This window comes from Arachis hypogaea, chromosome 13, assembly GCF_003086295.3.
Source record: "Arachis hypogaea cultivar Tifrunner chromosome 13, arahy.Tifrunner.gnm2.J5K5, whole genome shotgun sequence".
In the NCBI taxonomy this organism is placed as follows: domain Eukaryota; kingdom Viridiplantae; phylum Streptophyta; class Magnoliopsida; order Fabales; family Fabaceae; genus Arachis; species Arachis hypogaea.
Genome location: NC_092048.1, coordinates 45,826,486 through 45,851,160, shown reverse-complemented (window position 1 = coordinate 45,851,160; position 24,675 = coordinate 45,826,486). Strand labels below are relative to the sequence as shown.

Here is a 24,675-nt window from a genome sequence, read left to right as displayed (position 1 = left end):
TATATTTACGTTATTTGGTTGTGATTTGATAAAACTTTGTAACAAGATTTACATATAGAACTTACTTTTGGCCAGGTGTTAATAAAGGACAAAGTTAATATGCTATTTTCAAGATGTAATCTACTCAGAAACGTTATTAAAATGCAATTACCACATCAGATTTATGCAGTGAACTTTACTTAAAAAGACTACTATTGTTTCGTTACCAGATAAATGCAACTAGGAAACATAATTATGACATAAAATAGTACAAGTTCTATGGAAAAGCTTTCACTGCATCATAGTGGAATGCACAATCAAGAAAAGGTATAAACATCTATATATAATATATCAAACTCATCATTTAGTTTCAATTTTACAATAAGCTCGTTGTCTTTCATAACAAGATTTGTAGACTGAAAGTTACACCTTAAATTACATTTTTCAAAGTAATTATTACATTTCTCTTTGAATTTATACCTTTCAATCATCAAACATCAATTCTTAAAATCATTTCCACAAAAGCACACTAGAAAGAATCCAGCTAAATCAATAAATAATAGAGAAAAACAAAGGAGGATTGGGGAGGAGTTCTAATTCATTACACTAACCAAATTCATTCATTCAGAACCTGTAAAAAACTTTGGTGTATATATATACAAATTAAAATTAAAATTACATATATGGGAGTAAAAGCAAAACAAAATCAAAATCAAACTCAAAATCCCATGTATTTAATGCAAGCTCTATTCTTCCTACTCTATGAACCTGTATTAATTAGACAAATCAACAAGTTGGCATTGAAATTAAAATATCACTGCCAAAACTGCACCAAAATATTCACCCTGTTAAAACCAGTCTTCTCAACCCTAGTCATCCTCTTTCTTCTTCTATGGTCTTGCACCAAAAATTAAAATAAATAAAGGCTTGCCAAGTTGGAACCTAAACATCATACACAGGTAGCCGCTCTGCAATCGTGACGCGGCAAATCGGGCAATTCTTGCATTTCTCGGAGCAATTGCTTCATTTCAAGGAAACAAGTATAAGGCCAAATCATGAACGCAATGCGAAAACATCAAATACTTGATTTTTCTTACCTGCAAAGGATGTGATGCCGGCATGGGAGAAGTACAACGCTTATCTCTCCCTCGAAACAAACTCTACACAACACTTTTTCCTGGTACACAACATATGAACACAGATTAGCTAAACGGAGACTTAAGATGGATCCAAAAAAAGAAAAATGAGCAGAATTCAGAAATGCATAATAGATTATTTATTACACTCACCAACTTGGTCACATATTTTCACATGCCTTTCATATGATTAATAAATGTTGATTCATGCCATCAAACAATGTATAAAAACAAAGATCTACCGAATAATATTTAGTGTTAAGCCTAGTATGCACCAAGATTTATACGAAGAATGTTGTAATAGAAAGATACCATTTACTGCATTAAACATCAGTAATTACTTTGTATGTCGAAAATTCATAGGATAAGCACATAGCTATAACTCTACATGGGATTAAAAAACATTAGAAGTCTTACATTTTGAAGTCTTTCATACTCTTGCTGGCTGTATTTTGTAATTTCTGTCTGTTCACCAAGAGCTGCCTGGAGTCTCCAAACCTGACATTAGACAATTTTGAGCATGCTATGAACTAAAACGAGTCACTGACTTATTGAGATATTTTGCACCTAAGATAATTGAACAGGTGAACATAACAAACAAAAACCTGAGCAGATTATTTCAATCATAAAACATACGCTTATATCCGCTTATATTCACCATAAATTTTTATCTACATGTATTATAAGAACTGTCATCACCTCCTCAGCAAGATCTTTTTTAGGCATTTTCTTAACAATCTCAGGTGGATAACCGCAGAACGTATTATACCTGCACAGTTGAAAGCCCAATGTACAAGGATCACCAAAAATAATTATTACGCGAACATATTCAATACATTCCAAATGTATCATTACAGAGGGCAAGGATGTACTAAAGATAGTACTCATAAAATCAAATAGGTTCTAACAGAATAATTAAAGATAGTACTCATTATACCTGCCCGGGGTGTGTGTGTGTGTGTGCAGCAAAATTTAAAATAATAGGCAAGTACAAACCAAACATAACAGAAGTAATATCTGCCACCATAAATATAATTATATTCTCAAATAAGGTTATATTCATATTCTCAAATATGCAGAAGTTAAGTTCCACAGTAGAAATAAAAATAATAATTAAACAAAAAAAGAGCTCCACGACATGTTGTATGTGACATGTGAAACAACACGGAAATTACAATTCCTGAGCAAATTTAGACAATGAAATAAATAATGCTTACCCAGATGCTCCCTCTTGGTATAAGCGTGCCTGTTCTTCCCGACTACCTTCATCAATTGACCACCAACCTAGTAACCTGCTTCAATGAATTGTCAGATTCAGTTGCCACATCTTACACACATTTATGGTAATCCAACAAGATCACAAATTTGCATTTTGAAAACTTTGATTGTAATAGACATTGGATTTTACAACTACAATCATCATCGTGTCAAAAATAATATGGAAACAAATTCAGGATAATAGCTGTCCAAGGGGTTCAAAGACATCATTGCATACACAGAAATGATGTGAGTTAAGTTTGTTTCAACGGATTGAAAGCAAACAGGTCTAAGCCAAACAACAGATTTTTTAATTAAACGTTACCACCAACAATCACGATTATAGAAAAAAATTACCTAGAACCATGGTGCAAGAACCCCAAGCAATCATGAGCTGTTGAAGAAATTCTAATATAAATTCCCCCACCAGCTCCACTGTTTAGCAGCAAAACAAGTTTCTCCACTAACTTAGATCCAGCTAACAGTACACCAGCACCTTGCAGCGTGAAAAGGGGAGAGAAAAGTATCAGTAGAGGTATCTTTCTGGCACAAGCAGGTGTTCCCTGAAATGTAAAACAGCTCAGATCTTTTAATACAATATCTCGATGATTGCCAAGCACAAAATTCGGTAATATTACCTACCTCCAAGTACATACAAAGAAGAATCTGGAATATAATAATCGGTACTTTCATAAAATGGCCTCCTATGTCTTGCAGGCTACACATTCTCTCTGGATGTTGATTTTCCTCGGAAGAAACAACTAAACCGCCGTTCCAGTCAAGATATCTAACAGTAGTAGAAGAAGAACTGGCTTCTCTTGGATTTCTATGAATCACCGGATTAGACCACTTTGTACATACAAGAAAAGCAAAACACTCGGCAATGCTGCAGAATAATAGATCAATGAAAAAACCTTATGTTATACTCTCAAGCAAACATTTTAAGAAATACAAAGCTACTCATTGAAGTACATTCTAGGCCACAAGACAAGGAAACCTACGCAAAGTTAATAAATAAGTCCCACCAGCCCAGAGCACCTACATCACCTGTATTAGACAAGAAAAACACAGTCGTAAAGAAGGATTAACTTATGAATATAAGATATCTTATGCAAAAGCAAGAGGAGTAATTAACAAGAAAATTTTGGTCTCCACTTAAATGTTATCACAAATTCCAACGGTCTAAATTTCACAACATAAATACAATATTTGTATTTGTGAATTAATAAGTTACATCCTGATTTTCTACGGCCATTCAATGTGTGTCCATATATAAAATAGATACAAAATCTAATCCAAACGTAGTAGGTATCCGTGCATGTATATTTCAATAGCAAGTGTTCATTTACAGCATACTACTCTTCAAGTTTCTTTCTGCAATAGAAAGCATGAAAAATGACCATTTGGGAACACACTACAACTCAAGGAATGTCATAAAATGGGAAAAAGTAATGCTACTTTGTTTAAAACACATTATGAATCATGAACTGCAGTCCAGAAGAGTGATATTAGGCATTTATTTATTAAAAATAAATGTTTTCATTTTTTGTGAATATAAATAATCTTATTTTGCCTGGGAAAATATTGAGGAAAGGAATAACAAAATGTACATCATTCACATAGCAATATTACACGATAGATCACATGACAAAGAAATTTGCTATGTGAGTTTGACAATAATAACAATAATAATACTAAAAGATAACATTCATTCATTAAACTTTAGGGGAGCAACATACCACTAAGTTTTAGGAGTGTGAACACTGTAGCAGCAATGAAGAAGACCATAGAGATTGCAACCCAAAAGTGCTGCAAAAAGCAGACAAACATTTTTAATCAAATTCGTGAAATGACTATGAACTTCAAATTATAAGTATTTGAGCACTGATTAATGAGAAGTCAAGGTCACATTGGCAACTACATAACCATCAGAAAGAAATTAACTGAACCAAGAGCAATTCATAATAAGATTAAATGACTTCTATGAAAAGTCCACGAAACGGAGACCTTTTCTCCACCAGGTAGAGTCAACTAAAGGGACCAAACAACCATACAGTTTTATATTTATATGAAAAAATATAGCAAAAACAAGAGCATGAAAATGGAAAACATTACAGTTTCTTTAATGACATATAAAACCTAGCGAAGTTTTGCTTTAGTAACGTAAAGCTAAGCATAGAACTATGCGTTGACAAGAGAAACAGATAAACAGAAGAATGCAGGAAACACTCTTGACCAAAAAGAATCTTGGTAGTGAAGGCATCTTAGTTAATGTAAAATCCATCTCAATCACTCTTTCCAACTATAATTTGAAAAATGCAGCCGGTTTTGCATGTTTTCTTTTACGGATCTTTTCAAAAGATTATTATTGATATGAAAAGGCTTACAGGAAGAGTTTCCCATATCGCCTCATCACTCATGTTCTCTTCATCTCCTGGCATTAGAGCCCTACACATTCTGCACAGAAAACAGACATTGATTGGTATTGCTGAGAAATAATAATGAGGATGAACCCACACCAACCAATTTTACAAAGCACTGCATAACAAACCTAATGGTCACCAATAACCGGTATCTAATTGTTCAAGGAAGTAGAGAAAGAAAAAAGGACAGCACAAACATTAGTAATGGAAGAAAATAACCAGCCAAAAAAATATGATTTAAGAAAACTATCCAGGACAAGTACCTGAAATTGTCAATGAGAATGATGATTTCAAATATTAGTAAGGGAAGGAACACGATCTTCAGATTGACTGCTGGAAAGTGACGAACTGTGCAAAAAAAAAAAATGCATTAGTATAATTGGATAACTTGCATTGATGTCACTTCAGGAACTTAAGCCTTTTACAAGAAAGTTTTTTAAATTCTCACAATTCTATTGTAGGAATTAATCAGCTTCAATCTAACCAGATGAATAAATCATACCAACTTAAAAATTTATTTCTAAATAAATACTCCACACAAAGACTACTAAAATATACATTGAATGCATGAAAATAAATGAAAATCCCTAATTACGAAGAGAAAAAGGTAAGGAATTTTGATGTACCGTATAAGCTCTCAAGATATATACAAAGGAGCAATTCAAATGCAATAAGCAATGGCATTGCAACGACGGCATGGCACGGTGCCCACTGTCATAAAACAGAAATTAGTCTTGCATTTGATCATCGAAAAAAAATCCACTTCATAATAATATTTTGTAAAAGAGAAAAAGGAGGAGCCAACAACCATATCTTGGGGTTTAAATTATCGACAATAGTCAAAGAACAACACACAAACAACCATGGTTCTGAAGCCAAGTTTCCCAAACTACTCAAAATGCTCTCAAATTTCATTAGAAATTAAAATGGCTTACATTTCGATTACGCGGGGCTGATGGTGCTGGTAGTGAAAACCTTCCTCGAGCCACAACAGCATGAAACATCCAAAGAGGGAAAAATATTATCCTGTTGATCAAAGTCAAATCAGATAGCAAAAAACTTCTGTATTCTAAAATGTCAAACCTCAGATAGCACAATCAAACTAATCATTTTTTATGGCACTTTTCCATTTTCTGTTCTTGGTTTCCTGTTTATTTGCTAGAATACACTCTGAACTTGATGGACTTGCACAAAAAACCAAAAAAAAAATAAGGGGGAAAAACATAAAGGATCATAATATGTTATTCTTTAACATCCCCTACACAAGGGTGTTGAGAACTGTGGACAAGAAATTGGGGGAAGACATTACAATTACTATTATCAGTAGCTCAGATATTGTGATTGTGACCATTTCCAATTGTTGAAACCCGTCACAAGCATCACCAACACTTTCAACAATAAGTTACATCAGTAGCCATATTGATCACAGGAAAATTTAATCATTGAAGTTAACCTTTGCCATATTTGGGTTGATCAGAGGGACAATGATTAACAAATTCTATCTCATTTGAGACTTTCCCTTAAGAGTTAGAGAAGACATTGCATGTAGGACCAGTCACAACAATCACAATCACTCAACCCCACTTCACTTTCTCAATCACAAAACAAACAAACAAAAGAGGTGTAAAAACTTCATCAACTCAAAGAAATAACAGTAACAACAATCATCATAACTGAAACCCACAAATTCAACAGAAGCCACGGTGAGAAGAATTGAAGAAAAAACAGCTTCAAAAAAAAAAAAGCAAATGCCTGCCCAGCTCACTAATCCTCAACAAAACCATCAAAACCAAAACTTTTTCAAAAAGACAACCCAAATTCAACATGCAACGAAAGCAAATTACAGCCCCCAAAAATAAAACTTTCTGAAATAAATAAATAATGAGCACAAAAAAAAAAAAAAAAAAGAAGAAGAAGAAGAGACTAACCACCAAGATGAATAGAGACGGTGATCGAGCTTGAGAACAAGCAAAACAGTGAAGCACAACAGAAAGGTGTGTGCAGCAAGTGCCTGCGCAGACTTCAACACCCTCCGCCAACTCATCTTCTTTTTCTGTTCTTCAATCAAGCACACAGAAAAAACCCAAATTCCGAAACCCACTCACAACCGAAACAATCACAAAAACTAAGAAAGACAGATTCTTTTTCCTTCAATCCAAAAGAGAACAAAAGCCCTAACTTTGAGTGCAGTAATTTACGGTGACAGTGACACACACACACACACAGAGAGAGAATCAGAGGCTAGCTAGGGAAATAGATAGAAAAGAAAGGAAAGGGGTTTGTGGAGTTTTGTTTGAGTGGGCGCCATGTGAAAGAGGAAAGCGAAGTAAAAGGGTGGTGTTGCTGACTGAATATGAATATCAATGAATGAATGAAGAATTCATTCAATAACGCAAATCAATCCACTTTGTTTTTCTTTCATCATCTTTTGCCGATTTTATGAATATAAAACAAAACCCATTTATTTACTCTCTATGTCTTGTTCTTCGCTCGAAGTCTTAAGCTTTTTAGCCTTCAGCGCACGCCAAACTGATACCCCTTTTTTTTAATTTCTTTTAATCATCTTTTTAGAAAATAATAAATGAAAAAGTTTAATTTAAAAACAATTAAAGCATAATCCAACATAATTTTTTTTTTTTGTTAAACGATTATGAATTTAATTTTAATTTTGATGAGCTGAACCATGTAAAATATTTAATATAGTTGTGTAACTGTAATCACTTTTTTTTTAAATGACTATTTACGTAATTAATATAAAGGTAATTATTTTTATGAGAAAATTTTATTATCTTCTTTTAAGAGATGTTAAAATGAAATTTTTATCCCGCCTATTTATATAAAATATATACTTTATTTTTTTATAATTTTTTAAAAAAATTTTAAACTTTTGTGTTAACTAATGTCAACTTTACTCATTTTTCAAAAAAAAATTAAATTATTTTTTAAAAAAAATATCATTTAATAAAAATTTTATTTTTTGTGATTAAATTTTGTATACCAAAATACCTTTTAACAAATTATTTTTTTAGTAATTAAATTATATTTTTATCAAAATATCCTTTAAAATATTTTATAATGATTAAATTATTTTTTTATTAAGATATCCTTTAATATTATTTTTTTACTGATTAAATTGTGATATCAATACATATTATTTTAATATTAAATTAAAAAATTTTCCTGTGAGACTAATAGTAAAATATAAAAAAATATTAAACCATACTTGTAAAACCAAATATTTAATAATATGTATTAATATCATGAAATAAACAAAAAAAATTGTTGTTAAAAAAAATTTTGGTAAAATTATAATTGAGTAACTAAAAATTTATTGAAAGGTATCTTAGTAAAAAATAATTTAATTATTAAAAATATTTTAAAAATTATTTTGGTAAAAATATAATTTAGTCACTAAAAAAATAATTTGTTAAAAGATATTTTGGTAAACAAAATTAAAATTTTGCTAAAGAATATTTTTATAAAAAATAATTTATTTTTTTAAAAATGGATAAAATTAACGTTAGTTAACCCAAAATATTTAAAATGAATTAAAGAAAAAGTTTTTTAAAAATTATAAAGAAGGAGAGAAAAATATCATTTTAGTATCTCATAAACTTCATTTGGTAACAAAGAGTCAAAGATATAAAAGAGTGGATAGATACACAAAGACATAACAACACATAGATATTAATATATATAATTTTTTTTATTGTGTTTGGTAACAATATCCACAACAATACACTAAATTTCTATTTCATATCAAAATATTAATTTATCCTTGTCATAAACACCACTACCACCACCACCCTTAACATCTACAACCACTATCATCGTCTATAACCATCATAAAAATTGATCTAACATAATAAAAATCAGTTATAATTAATATTATTTTAATTTTTATTATTTAATTTGATTAGACTTAATTCACAAAAAAATTTAAATATGTAATATTATTCAATAATTATGATCTTTTCTATCGTAGCATTATATAATATTATAACTGAATAAATATGTAAAACTCTTTTATATTAAGAATTTATTAAAAAAAAGTCAATAAACTATAACTCAAATGACATAGTCTCTCTATACTCATCTAGAGGTCGCGAGTTCAAGTTTTTTTGTCTTTGAAAAAAAATTATTAAAATTAAATTAAAAAATGTAATCGGTAAATTTTGAAGAGTCAATGTTCCGTACAAGTAGCAATGTGTTGTAAAATAAATAAATAAGAAAAATGTACAAAATATAAAATAAAAATAAGAAAATAGAAGACTCTAATATTAATATAATTAACTCAATAAGAATGATTCATATATTTATATAAAGTAATGTAAATAGAGAGAGATTAATAGTATATAAAGAAAAGGAGAATGTTTATTACTCTGTATTGTTTTGGCCTGAAGCTTAGCCTCCTATTTATATGCATACAGGAAGGTAACTTTTTCAACCTTATTAAATTCATTCTCTCTTGAGAATGGACATCCACCTATTCAATCTTATCACAACACTCCTCCTTGGATGTCCATTTAGGATTATGCCTCGTTAAAACCTTACTAAAGAAAATCCAATGGGAAAAACTTTAATGAAGGAAAAAGAGTACAATATCCTTTGTGATGGGACTGCCTTATTAAAAACCTTGTCAACAAAAACCCAATGGAAAAAAACCTAACCAAGGAAAAAAGAGTACAGTCTCCCCCTCTTGTCGACATCATTTAATATCTCGAAATCAGTGCATCCCAATCTGATGTACCAATCTTTCAAAGGAGGATTTTGGGAGTGACTTTGTAAATAAATCTGCCAGATTATCACTTGAGCAGATCTTTGATGTATCCACCTTTAAGTTGAGCAATGCATGCTGTATTATCTTCAAACAGGACAGTTGGAGCTATCTTCTGATCAATCAGTCCACATGATGACAGAATATATTGGATCAAACTCTTGAGCCAAAAACACTCGCGACTTGCTTCATGAATCGCTAGTATTTCAGCATGATTAGAGGATGTTGCTGCAATTGTCTGATTCGTGGACCTCCATGATATAGCTGTACCACCATATGTGAACAGATATCGTGTTTGAGATCTCCCTTTGTGTAGATCAGACAAGTATCCTGCATCTGTACAGCCAACTAGTTGTGGCTTGGATCCATATGGATAAAAAAAATCTCATATCAACCGTTTCATGAAGATATCAAAAGATTTATTTGATTCCATTCCAATGTCTTCTGGTTGGAGAGGAACTATATTTTGCTAGTAAATTCACAGCAAATGATATATCGGGTCGTGTATTATTAGCAAGATATATTAGCGCTCCAATGGCACTAAGATATGGTACTTCAGGGCCAAGGATATCTTCATTTTCTTTCTTAGGACGGAATTGATCATTTTTCACATCCAGAGATCTTACGATCATTGGGGTACTTAATGGATGTGGCTTATCCATATAAAATCTCTTCAAGATCTTTTCTGTGTATGTTGTTTGATGAATAAAGATCCCATTTTTTGTATGCTCGATCTGCAGGCCGAGACAAAATTTAGTCTTTCCAAGATTTTTCATCTCAAACTCTTCTTTTAGAGTTTTTATAATTGTTGGAATCTATTCAGGAGTTTCAATGATATTTAAATCATCAACTTATACAGAATTATAATGAATTCAGATGCAGATTTCTTTATGAAAACACATGGGCAGATATCAACATTCTTAAATCCGTTTTTTGCCAGATACTCAGTAAGACGATTATACCACATTCGTCTAGATTGTTTTAGACCATATAAAGATCTTTGCAATTTGACTAATAACTGATGAAGCGACCAAGAGCATAGCTTTAGAGTTTCACACTAAAAATAGGATTGACGTTGCAAGTATAGTCCAAACCCAATAATTGATCATCAATCAAATGTTATCACAATTCAAACCAAATATAAACCGAGAGTATTAGACTCCCTAGTCGTTCTCCCTAGGAACTAATGCCGATGAGTGCGCACAATTTTGGTTGTGAAAAGCAAGGGGTTTTCAATTATTAAGTAAACAAATAAAGAGATAAAAGAACAAGGTAAAATTGCAATTAATAAAGTAATGAAGAAATGAAAGAACTATATATGTAATATGAACAAGTAAAGCTATAAAGTAATGGAAAAAATGGTTCAAAACATAAATGAAACCTTGACTTGGGATGAGTTATGGAATCCCTTCCTTACCATAACCACAACTATGATAATTATGATAGATTAATCTCACTAAGTCAACCATTAACATCGAAGGATAAGTCAAGTGAGTATAATTGTTATTAATCCACAAATCCTAACTAACTTACCAAATTAATTGGTAAAAAGCTAGCGTTAGTGAAAACAGTAACAACTAATTAACAACCCAAGAATTATCACTGAATGTTGAACATTATGACTCTAGTAATCCAAAAACTCATTTTCCCCAAGTCAAGGGGTGAAAATTACCCCATAATCAAAATTGGCATTTCATCAAACACATAGAGGGCATAATCATAAAATATGACAAAATTGAAAAAATGATAAAAGTTATGAACCACAAATGCTAAAAATCAATAAAAGCAACTCAAGCAAACATATAATGATCATCAAACATCAAATTAACAACTAGAAATCCAAAATTGTAAACTATGCATATATTGACAAGAGAAATGAAAATAGATGAAAGTGTAGAACAAGTAATGTAATTAAAAGAGAAATTAAAGAAATACTTACAATGCAATTGCTATAATCCAAAATCAAACTTGAAGTATAAAATGCTACAAACCCTAATTAAACCTAAGAGAAAATTTCCTAATCTACACTACTCCTACTCCTACTATGTGTTTTTTTTCTAATCTAAAGTGAGCTCCCTTTGTTATGTGTTGTTGCTCCTTCATATAGCCCTTGATTTCAGCCTCCAAGCCTTCAGAAATGGGCCAAAAGAGCCCCAAAATCTTGAGTCACGTGCATTTTTAATGAAGGCACGCACTGGTACCTGTGCGTACGCACACATGGCTGTGTGCTTCTCCTCTGTTTTCTTCATGTTTTCCCCCCTTTGTACATGCTTTCTTCCAATTTTGCCTTGCCAAACTTGCCTCTAGGACCTAAAATCACTCAACAAACATTTCATGGCATCGAATGGCATAAAAGTGGGATTAAAATTACTAATTTAAGCTCAAAAATACATGTTTTCACATTTAGGCACAATTCAGAGAGAAAACACAAAAGCATGCTATATACGTGAATAAATGTGGGTTTATATGATGAAATCCACTCAAATCAAACCAAAATATATCGAAAAATATGGATTCATCAATTCCCCCACACTTAAACAATAGCATGTCCTCATGCTAATCATAATCAAAGGAGAAGGGTAAAAAGGCAAGCAACTTATTCAATGCACTACTTACATGCATGCAACTATACTATATACTATATGTATCTATCTATCTATCTATAATTTCCTATTGATTTGACGAAAACAAACAATCAAATTTCCAAGCAAGTATATAGGCATATATGGCTAAGCAAAGAAGTAGCTCAATGCAATCAAAATCTAAAGAATTGATTCAACTCATCAAAAAGAAGCAACTTGCAAGAATGCATGATAGGAAGGGTAGAGACATAGAATTGAGTGATTGAACCCTCATTAGGTGTGTATACACTCTCATCACTCGGTGTTTAGGGTCAATTCACTCAAATCTCCTCTAATCATGCTTTCAACAGATTATTTTTCATCTAACAATCAACAAGTATTTGATACATGTATGCAAGTATCATGAGGTCTTTTAGAAGGTTGTAATGGGGTTGGGGTAAGGGTAAGATGAATATATAGATAAGTGGATTAAAAGATTGAATCTTTGATTAGCTTAAATATCCACTCAACCTATATCAATCTAATCACAAAAATGCATTCTAGCCACCCATTACTTCTTTTCACACACACATTCATACCTTAGTTTCTATTCAAAACATATATGCATTTCTTATTCATTCTTTTTTTCTTTGGGATAACTTTTGTCCCATCTTATTACTATATTTTCTTTTTCTTTCATTTCATTTTTTCTTTTTTTTTTCTCTATGACAAATGCATATGGTTAAAGCAAATTGATACATGAATGTGCACCCATTTTTCCAAAATTTTCAATAAGTACCCAAAACAAAAATTTTTTCTCTACCAATGCTTCCCACAATTTCCCCCACACTTAAATGATACACACTCCTCAACCTAAACTAATCAAAGATGCAATTCAAGGTTATTCATGATTTTTCGCTTAGGGTTGTGATGTGATAACAATTAGAACAAAGGGGATTAAAAAGCTCAAGATTGGCTAACAATTGTAGATGTAAGGGTATGGCTATATGGGTGAGTGAGTTTAATTCAAAAATGGCCTCAATCATGTTAAATGCATTCAAGACATCAAATGTCGTAAATCATGTTAAATGCATTCAAGACATCAAATGGCCTCAATCAAGCAAAACTAAAATCACAATCATAGAAGAGATGTAGCACACAATGAACAAAAATTGTGGTTATAATGTGTAACCACTCATTAAAGCTCAAAAACTCACAAGGTATTTTGTTCTATCTCTCTTCTATGTTCCATAAAAATTCATTCAAGCAAGTTTACAAACAATTTTCCAAATCAATTCAATAGAATGCCCTAAAAACAAAATTTTTGGAATTCTTTGTTGTTTTTACCAAAATTATTTCCTATATATATGTATGATGTGATGGATGCAATTTCAAAAATTCCTAGTTCTATTCCTAATTTTCAACATCGCAAAAATTAACATGAACAATTAGGACAAAATTGAACTAGGTTCTATGATATTCACATCATCCAATCACAACTTCTATCTATAACATATATACTAAGCGAAATATGTAAAAATGCAACATACAGTAGCTAGATATAAACTATGATGTATATATCAAAGGAAAATGCAATGCAACAGTCAAAAACACTCCAAATATATACAAGAAACCTACTAAAAGAAATAAAAATAAAGTGCAAAGTGTTTGGAAAAAGAAAGTTTACACCCCAAAATGACGAATCCTCCCCCGCACTTAAGCGTTGCACGGTCCTCCGTGCACGAATACAATCCGGGGGAGAATGTCTCTCAAGTGCCTCCACCTTCAGCTGGCGGATGCGGAGGCTTAGGTTGTGTGGAAATCGCCAAGTTCAAAGTATTTTCAGCATCTCCATCCTCAGTGTCCTTCTCCTCTCCCGGCTCCTTGCCTCCACGTCTCATCCTCAAAAAGAATGAATAAAGTATAATTAGGAAGCAAATGGCAAGTAGCACAAAAAGGTAAATGATTACGTAAATAAGCATCTAATTGAGGAAGTTTGCATAGTGGTGTGGTATGATGAAAAAATTTGAGCCATGTATGTATTCCAAATGTGCACGCGGTTAGAATACATACAACGGTCGGTTAAAATGGCATCCACACAATCAAAAGTAATAACGAGTTCCTCAATTAAATGGCCTAAGATGCAACTAAGAGATGAGCATCAATTAAACACAAGCAAGCTTAGGCAATTGCAACAAGAGTGAATTGAATTTAGAAAATATTGGATATTGAAGGTGTGCAAGTGAAAGAGCACAATTGATATAAAGTAGCACAACAAACAATAACCAATACAATGATGAAAAGAAAATTACTTATTCATCCTTAGGAATAATAAAATAATCACATGGTTAAGGTGTTGTTACAAAAAGGTGACAAACTTGATAGAATCAAGTTAAGCCAACTCAAACAAATGCAAAGCATTAACAAGAAACAAATATCTTATTATATGATTATATTGACTTAAAATCTATAGTGAACAAGCAATTCAATTTAATTCACTAAATTCCATGTGCACTCATAAAAAGTTTACCTAATACGCAACCAAATGTAAATGTGCAGATCCAATTAGGTGATGGTAAGTTAAGGCAGGGTACAAGTGCATTGATGAAATTCAACCGACAAGCAATCCTATCAACATCAAACAAACACTTGCAACTTATTTAATCATAAATACTTAAACTAAAACTAACAATTACTAGAACAAAAATGAGATGCAATAAAAACTAAGTAAAACAAGTAGAAAATAAGGTAAAAGGGAGAGAAGAGCAGGGTGGAGGGGAGAAGAAGAGAAGTAGAGAGAAGAGAAGAAAAGAAGTAAAGTGGGAGAAAACAGGGGCGTGCGTACACACAGGTATGTGTGCGTACGCACAAGAGGTGAAAACAGGGGAGGTGTGCGCTCGCACAAGTCATGCGAGGGCTCTGAACAGAAGTGGGATCAAGAAGTGTGCGCGCGCACAGAAGACTTTCTTTTTTTTTTCAAGCAGGATCGTGTGTGCGTGCGCACGCACAAGAGCGAAAAGGGGCAGGGGTTCACGCGCACAAGCTGTGCCAACGCTCCCACCAGAGTGGTTGCAAGTTGGCGTATGGACGCACAAGCTTGTGCGGCCGCACAGAGAGCGCGATAAGGAACATGCGTGCGTACGCACAATGTGGTGCGCACGCATAGACCAAGGAAAACAGGGGAACACCCACGCACAGACCGTGCTGGCACTGCGAACAGAGGGCAATACAAAGAGTGTGCAGGCGTACAGGCTTGTGCACTCGCACAGGTTGCGAAACTCACAGTTGTGTGCGCACGCACAGCAGCGTGTGTACGCACAGATGCCCTATTTCAAAAAAAAATTTCTTTCAAAAACTAAAGTACCAAACATTCAAAACTTCACCAAATCATGATCCATACAAAAATCAACCTATCTAAACTCAAAATTGAACTAATCCTAGACTAACTAAGACAAGCAAACATGCAATAAACTAAGACTATAAACAAAGAGAAAGGGTAGGAAAGATGTTACCATGGTGGGGTGTCTCCCACCTAGCACTTTGATTTATAGTCCTTAAGTTGGATTTGTTGAGGAGACTCTTGTTAGGGTGGCTTGTGTTTCCACTCCTCCTTGAACCTCCATCCAAGCTTATACTTTAAGGCTCCTCCGGGATCCCATATTCTAGTCTCCCATTCTCCATGTTGTTGATCTTCATGCTTCAAGTCGGATGAAAAAGCTCTCACTCTACCCTTGTAGTACCCTAACATTGCCCGAAAACTACTCAATTGTACTTCACATTCTACTTGAACTCCAATTCTTGAATTAACCTTCTTGATGACCCTTGGAGTCTTTTGGCAACTAACACTTCTTTTTCTACCATGTACCAACCCAAGAAAGAGCTTGAGTTGGTAATCCGTTTTGAAGAAAGCATATTGATGGGGGCCAATGAAGCTCATAGGTGAAATTGCCACCCACTCAATGTGCTCTTGGTTATCAATTCCTTCCTCACCAACATCTTCTTCCTCTTCCCCATCACTCACATCATAACAAGGAGGTTGTGAGAAGTCTACTTCCATGTCTTTCTCAAACTCAATGGAAAGAGGCTCATTATGATAATTAAGGAGATTGACCAAGGAGGACAAAAAATCATCAATGATGGAATCCTCATCTTGATCAATCTCCCTCATATCTCTCTTTCTCTCCTCTGGTTCACATACTTTCCTTTCTCCCTCTTGTTTCACTTCATGCTCTAACCCTTCTTCTTTTCCTTGTGGCTCCATGCTCTCCTCTTTTCTACGCCCTTCAATTGTTCCCTCACATCCTTCAAGAGGAGTGTCTTGATCGGATGAGCGTAGAAAAATCAAGCAGTTCACCGCTTCGGCTATGGTAGCCATGAATTGCCCTTGTGTCCTTCAGAATCCTTCTTGCTCTTGGAGAAAGGCTTGAAGGTTTTGTGGTTCTTGGGTCAAGGGTGGAAAAACTTCACATTGGGATGAAAATTGAGGTTCATAGTTTAGGAGAAAGGTGGTATATGTGGGAGGTGACTCATGTTGGTAGGTATCTGGAGGTGGTATATAAGGAGGTAAGTGGTTGTATTGGTATGGTATTGGAAAATGTGGTTGAGGATTATGTTGGGGGTATGGGTCACAGGTATATGGTAGTGGAGGTGTATAATCAAAGTGAAATCCACCATATCCTTAGTTTGGGTATGCAAATTGGGAAGGGTATGGTTCATTATGGTATAGAGGAGGTTGCTCCTTCCAAAATAGATGCTCCAATCCCATGATACAATCCAAAATTGAAGTTATCAATCCCTACAAAATGATAACAACCAAACTCCAAACCAAGAGGGTGATAACTCATAGAGGAAATAGAAAATAAAAACTAAAGACATCAAGTAACAAAAGAAACAAAATCCTAATTAATAGCAAAAACAAGCAAACAACCCAAAAAGTATCTATTCACACTATTCACATATTTACAACAATCAAAATAATGGCACTCATGGCACTAGTTCCCCGGCAACGGCGCCAAAATTTGATGAAGTGACCAAAAGCATAGGTTTGGATTTTCACACTAAAAATAGGATTGACGTTGCAAGTATAGTCCAAACCCAATAATTGATCATCAATCAAATGTTATCACAATTCAAACCAAATATAAACCGAGAGTATTAGACTCCCGGGTCATTCTCCCTAGAAACTAATGCCGATGAGTATACACAATTTTAGTTGTGAAAAGCAAGGGGTTTTCAATGATTAAGTAAACAAATAAAGAGATAAAAGAACAAGGTAAAATTGCAATTAATAAAGTAATGAAGAAATGAAAGAACTATATATGTAATATGAACAAGTAATGCTATAAAGTGATGGAAAAAATGGTTCAAAACATAAATGAAACCTTGACTTGGGATGAGTTATGGAATCCCTTCCTTACCATAACCACAACTATGATAATTATGATGGATTAATCTCACTAAGTCAACCCTTAACATCAAAGGACAAGTCAAGTGAGCATAATTGTTATTAATCCACAAATCCTAGCTAACTTACCAAATTAATTGGTAAAAAGCTAGCATTAGTGGAAACAGTAACAACTAACAACCCAAGCCAACATTATGGCTCTAGTAATCCATAAACTTATTTTCCCCAAGTCAAGGGGTGGAAATTACCCCATAATCAAAATTGGCATTTCATCAAACACATAGAGGGCATAATCATAAAATATGACAAAATTGGGAAAATGATAAAAGGTATGAACCACAAATGCTAAAAATCAATAAAAGCAACTCAAGCAAATATGTAATGATCATCAAACATCAAATTAACAACTAGAAATCCAAAATTGTAAACTATGCATATATTGACAAGAGAAATGAAAATAGATGAAAGTGTAGAACAAGTAATGTAATTAAAAGAGAAATTAAAGAAATACTTACAATGCAATTGCTATAATCCAAAATCAAACTTGAAGTATAAAATGCTACAAACTCTAATTAAACCTAAGAGAGAATTTCCTAATCTACACTACTCCGACTCTTACTATGTGTTTTTTTTTCTAACCTAAAGTGAGCTCCCTTTGTTATGTGTTGTTGCTCCTTCATATAGCCCTTGATTTCAGCCTCCAAACCTTCAGAAATGGGCCAAAAGAGCCCCAAAATCATGAGTCACGTGCATTTTTAATGAAGGCACGCACTGGTACCTGTGCGTACGCACAGATGTGTGCGTGCACACATATCGCTGAATTTGCACTTGTGCGTACGCACAGGGAGTTGTGCGTACGTACACATGGCTGTGTGCTTCTCCTTTGTTTTCTTCATATTTTTTCCCTTTGTACATGCTTCCTTCCACTTTTGTCTTATCAAACTTGCCTCTAGGACCTAAAATCACTCAACAAACATGTCATGGCATCGAATGGCATAAAAGTGGGATTAAAATTACTAATTTAAGCTCAAAAACGCATGTTTTCACATTTAGGCACAATCCAGAGAGAAAACACAAAAGCATGCTATATATGTGAATAAATGTGGGTTTATATGATGAAATCCACTCAAATCAAAGCAAAATATACCAAAAAATATGGACTCATCAATAACCACTGTGAATATTCATTGGATGGTTTAGATATCTTTAGTCCTTTAGAGACTTTCATATAGATATCACAATCTAATGAGCCGTATAAGTAGGCTGTTACTACATCTATTAAATGCATATATGATTTATGATATGCGGATAAAATGACCAAATAATGCAATGTTATCGCATCCACTACAGGGGAATATGTTTCTTCATAATCTATACCGGACCTTTGTGAAAAACCTTGTGCCACAAGTCGAGCTTTGTAGTGTACGACTTCATTTTTCTCATTTCGTTTTCTGACAAATACCCATCGGTATCCAACAGGTTTTACATCTTTTGGTGTACGGACTACAGGTCCAAAAACTTCACTTTTTGCAAGTGAGTCTAACTCAGCCTTCATGGTTTCTTCCTATTTTGGCCAATCATTTCTTTGTCGATATTTTTCAACTAATCTTGGCTCAATATCCTTACTTTCATGCATGATATTTAATGCCACATTATATGCAAATATTTCATTGACAATTGTGTTATTTCGGTCCTATTTCTCTCTTGTATGTAAAGACATAATTTATCGAGATCTCATCATTTTCACAATTTTCAGGTACCTAAATATCTTCTGGCGTTAAAATTATATCAGAATTTTGGACAACTGCAGGTGTCTTTACTATGTCTTTTTCAACAGGAATAATATTTACCTCTTTTCTTTTTTTAGGATTTTTGTCTTTGAAACCGACAAGGCTGCCACGCTTCTGGCGTGAATTTGCTTCAGTGGCAATTTGTCCGACAGGGACATCAACTCGAATCGGAGCATTTTCAGCTGGTATATAGGATTTAGTTATCCTCTTTGTATCAGAAAATGCATCAGGTAATTCATTTGCTATCCTTTGCAAATGTATAATCTTTTGAACTTCTAGTTCACATTGTCTTGATCGAGGATCCAAATGCATCAAAGATGATGCATTCCAATTAAGTTCCTTTTCAGGAAGCTTATTCTCTCCCCCCTAATGTTAGAAATTTTGATTCATCAAAATGACAATATGCAAATGGGGCTTTAAATACATCCCCAATTTGTATCTCAAGATACCTTACTATAGAGGGAGAATCATATCCAACATATATCCCCAATTTTCTTTGGGGTCCTATTTTGGTGCGAGAAGATGGTGCAATGAGAATATATATCGCACACCCGAATATTCTTAAATGGAAAACATTTGACTGCTAGCCAAAAGCTAATGGAATAGGAGAGAACTGATGGTAACTCCTTGGTCTCAAACGAATAAGTGTTGCGGCATGTAAAATAGCATGCCCCAAGCCGAAGTTGGGAGATTTGTTCTCATAAGTAAGGGTCTAGCAATTAATTGGAGACGCTTAATAAGTGATTCTGCTAACCCATTTTGTGTGTGAACATAAGCTACTGGATGTTCAACACTTATTCCATTAGCCATACAATAAGCATCAAAGGGTTGGAAAGTAAATTCCCAAGCATTATCAAGATGAATTGTTTTGATTGGATTTTATGGAAATTGTGCTTTTAATCGAATAATTTGAGCAAGTAAGCTCGCAAACGCCAGATTGCGAGAAGCCAATAAGTACACATGTGACCATCTCGAAGATGCATCTATTAGGACTATAAAATATCTAAAAGATCCACATGGTGGAAGAATAGGTCCACATATATCGCCTTGAATCCTTTCTAGGAATTTAGGTGACTCAAATCCAATCTTTACTGGTGATGGCCTTAAAATTAACTTCCCCTGAGAACATGCAGCACAACAAAATTCACTAGATTTAAGGATATTCTAGTTCTTTAGTGAATGTCCATGAGAGTTTTCAATAATTCTCTGCATCATGGTTGTTCTCGGATGACCCAATCGATCATGCCAAGTTATCAATTTATTTGGGCTAGTAAACTTCTAGTTTACAATGGCATGTAATTCAATTGCACTAATCTTGGTATAATATAACTCAGATGAAAGTGAGGGTAACTTTTCTAATATAACATTTTTATTTAAATCATGAGTTGTGATACATAAGTACTCATGATTTTCCTCGTTCATTGTCTCAATATGATATCAATTTTGGCGAATATCTTTGAAACTCAATAATTTCTTAGAGACTTAGTAGATAATAGTGCATTATTTATTATGAATTTTGTTCCTCCAGAAAATAAAATTATAGTTCTTCCGGGGCCTTCTATCACATTGTCCGAGCCAATAATAGTATTAACATATTCTTCTTTTGGCACAAGATGGGTAAAATATATATTACTTTCGAGAATGGTGTGCGAAATTGCACTATCCGCAAGGCAAACATCTTCACTATATGTGATTGCCATTCTCTTCATAGACAAATAATAAAATGAGTAGAAATAGCTACATAGTAAAATTGTTTCCTTGATTGAAAATATTTTTCTAAGAAGTATAGTATATACTAGAATTTTTATTATTATTATTATTATCTTGGCACATTCAGTAATTTTAAAATTCATAAATATTTTATCAAACATTATTCATATATATGACACTTGAAATTCAAATGCATAAAACTTAACAAGAAATTTCTTACATTATATATTCACATGAATACTTAACAAACACACACATTAAACTATTCTATCATTGATCAAATGACTAATATTTTCTTTAGGATCCTCAAAGAAATCAGATACATCATAATGAGTGGTGAAATTTTCAACATCATTTGAAACAAAATTTGTTTCCTTTTCTTTGTCGTCTTTTTTCAAAGATGCTTGATAAAGATCGATTAGGTACCTTGGGGTACGACAGGTACGTGACCAATGGCCATTTCCACCACAACGAAAATATTTATCCTCAATTGATTTATTTTTCCCATTGTTCATTTCTTTATCCCACTTCTGATGAGATCATTTCTTGTGAACATAATTCCTTTTCCTTCCATAATTTTTATTGTTACCAAAACCTTGCCATTTACTTCTTCTGGGGTTATGATTTGCCGCATTTACTTCAGGAAATGGGGCGGCGCCAGCTGGGCGCGCTTCATGATTTCTTAAGAACAACTCATTGTTGCGTTCAGCAATAAAAAGGTAAATTAGTTCAGAATATTTTTTAAATCATTTTCTCGATACTGCTGCTACAGGAGCACATTCGAGGCATAGAAGATTGAGAAAGTTTTCTCTAACATATCATTATCAGATATCTTTTCCCCACATAATTTCATTCGTGAGGTAATTCGAAACATTGCTGAATTATATTCATTTATGGATTTAAAATCCTGTAGACGCAAGTGCGTCCATTCATATCGGGCTTGAGGAAGTATCACCGTCTTTTGATGATTGTACTTTTTTTCAAGGTCTTTCCACAGATCTGCAGGATCTTTTAATGTGAGATATTCATTTTTCAATCCTTCGTCAAGATGACAACGAAGGAAAATTATGACTTTGGTTTTATCCTTCTGCGATGTATTATTTTCAGCTTTAATGGTATCTCCAAGATCCATTGAATCAAGATGGATTTTAGCATCTAGTATCCATGATAAATAATTATTTCCAAATATATCAAGAACATTAAATTCAAGATGAGAGAGTTTTGACCTAATGAAAATTTGTTACCTGAAGTCTTTTAAAATTTGATCAGTGTCTCGTGCTGATAACGTGTTGTAAAATAAATAAATAAAAAAATGTATAAAATATAAAATAAAGATATGAAAATAAAAGACTCTAATATTAATATAATTAACTCAATAAGAAGATTCATATATTTATATGAAGTATTGTAAATAGAGAGAGATTAATAGTGTATAAAGATTCATATATTTGCTGTGTGTTATTTTTGTCTGAAACTTAGCCTCCTATTTATATACATACAAGAAAATAACTTTTTTAACCTTATTAAATTTATTCTCTCCTTCACCTATTTAATCTTATCACAACACAATGTACATTATTGTATAACTCTGATTTATTTATTCGAGGAAACTATTAATTTTTTATTGAATATTTTTTTTTGTGATAAATTGTGCAAAAAAATTTTCAATCTCAAAAATTAATTTTTTTGGAATCAAAATGATAGTTTAATCCTGTTTATTTATTTATTTTGAATTCAAGTTTCCTGCCTTATTATTAATTTTTAAAATTTACAATGAAATTTAGTTAGATGTCGTAATGTAGTATATAAGAATGATTTTTTTTTTAAATAAGGTGTGGAAATTAAATATTTTTAACTATATAGAAGTACTAAAGAAAATATTAATCTGGCCATAATAACATATATTTATTACCACGTTATATTTTAGTTGTCAAATTATTTTAGTTTGAGTCAAATAGATCTATTAAGAGATTCAAAACTTATTTTTTTTTAAATATTTACAAAAAGTAAATATAAAAAAACATAAATAACAAAATTATTAAACTAATTACATAATTATTACATCTAAATTTATAAGTGATATTATTCAAGAGTCAAAAGATTGTCATTTTACTTTTTTTTAAATAATAAATTTGAAAAAAAATTCAATTTTTCTTAGAACTTTCTAAATTTAATTAGTTTCAATTTATAATTGTGAAAGTGAAAGACTGAAAAGCTTGCTAAGTGCCTACTAATAATCATAAATTCGTAGGCACAAACGTTACGCAACCTTTATATTAATAAAAAAATAAATAAAGAATGCATGCATCCCATGCTATGTTTTTTTTTTTGGTGACTCATCCCATGCTATGTTTGTTGTATCTTCCACGGCTCATTGTGAAAATTACTAACCATATTTTTTTTAATTAAAACTTTATACTATAGAGATTATTGTTATTATATTAAATTTTTATTTTATTTTTATTTGTTATCGTATTTTTTTTCTAGAAACAAAATTTATTATGCTTATTTTTTCTAAGTAAGTTATATTTATATTTTTCTAACAGAATTATCTAAAAATTCTGATTGTTTTAGCTTATTTTAAAATTTAAAATTAATTTAGTAATTAGTATAAATAAATAATATTATTCTTTCATAAAATACAATAATAACAACATATAATAAAAATTTTTCATATTTTCTTTTTTTACTCTTTCATAATTTTATTAATAATAATAATAATAATAATTATTATTATTATTATAGTAAAATGCACTGATATATATATTTGTGGAGAACCACCCAAAAGAGAAAGATAGAGATATATGATCGACAATATACACGAGATTAGGGTTCAGAGCAATTTTTGTTAAATAAATTAAATAGGGAACACATTATGGTTGACAAATTGCTAATCTACCATCCAACGATTCAGTACCATGTATAATTTTTAATTTTTTATTAATTATATACTCTTATCCATAGGAAACGAGAATTCGGAGCTAAGCCAAAACAGATAATATTAAAAAAAGGACATATCAATAATCAAGATTAAACATATATATGTGTATTGAGTAATATAATATATTTTTTCTAAACATAAGCCAAAGCATATAATATTAAAAAAAAGGACATATATCAATAATCAAGATTAAACATATGTGTATCAAATAATATAATATATTCTATTTAAAAATTTATTATTGGTTAATAAATTGTTATATATCTAAAATAAAATTCATCAAATCTAACACTTGTTTAAACAAACAAATAAGTTAATTACTCAACCAATCAAAATTAAAATTAGTTATTCTAACTATCTTTCTAATTGTTAAACAAATTCAAAAATTTTGAATTGATATTTAATATTTTAATCCTGTGTATTATTTGGTCCCAGTTTGAGATAGTACAAACAGAAATGGCACTAACAAACAATTGTTTGAGTCATTATTATTAGTTGTATAGGAGTGTATACACCATCAAATTAAATATCGGTGCCTCTTTGTTTCTAGAGTATACATTTAAATATGTTACTAAGAAAATTTGCTATTTTTATTCTCCAAACAAATTTATTAGCTTGAGGTTTCTAAAATTTTATAAAAATATAATATATATATATATATATATATATATATATATTTTGTCATATTCTTGAAAAT

The 24,675-nt window shown here is 32.1% G+C and overlaps 1 protein-coding gene across 2 annotated transcripts; it reads right to left on the bottom strand.

Annotated features, from left to right (window-relative positions):
* Positions 1-580: 580 nt before the first annotated feature.
* Positions 581-7,335, bottom strand: LOC112738274 (uncharacterized). 2 transcript variants are annotated; one of them, XM_025788646.3, is made up of 14 exons: positions 6,724-7,335; positions 5,731-5,821; positions 5,422-5,506; positions 5,059-5,143; positions 4,760-4,829; positions 4,112-4,181; positions 3,374-3,419; positions 3,015-3,258; positions 2,730-2,935; positions 2,333-2,407; positions 1,815-1,884; positions 1,533-1,613; positions 1,077-1,156; positions 581-1,000 (listed from the first exon to the last, which is right to left on the bottom strand). In XM_025788646.3, exons 1-14 carry the CDS (start codon positions 6,837-6,839, stop codon positions 922-924), a joined length of 1,398 nt encoding a protein of 465 aa, XP_025644431.1. In that variant the 5' UTR covers positions 6,840-7,335; the 3' UTR covers positions 581-921. The 2 variants fall into 2 exon arrangements, with proteins under 2 accessions (XP_025644431.1, XP_025644432.1); XM_025788647.3 differs by lacking the exon at positions 1,815-1,884 and having other exon boundaries at positions 6,724-7,326.
* Between the last annotated feature and the right edge of the window lie 17,340 nt (positions 7,336-24,675).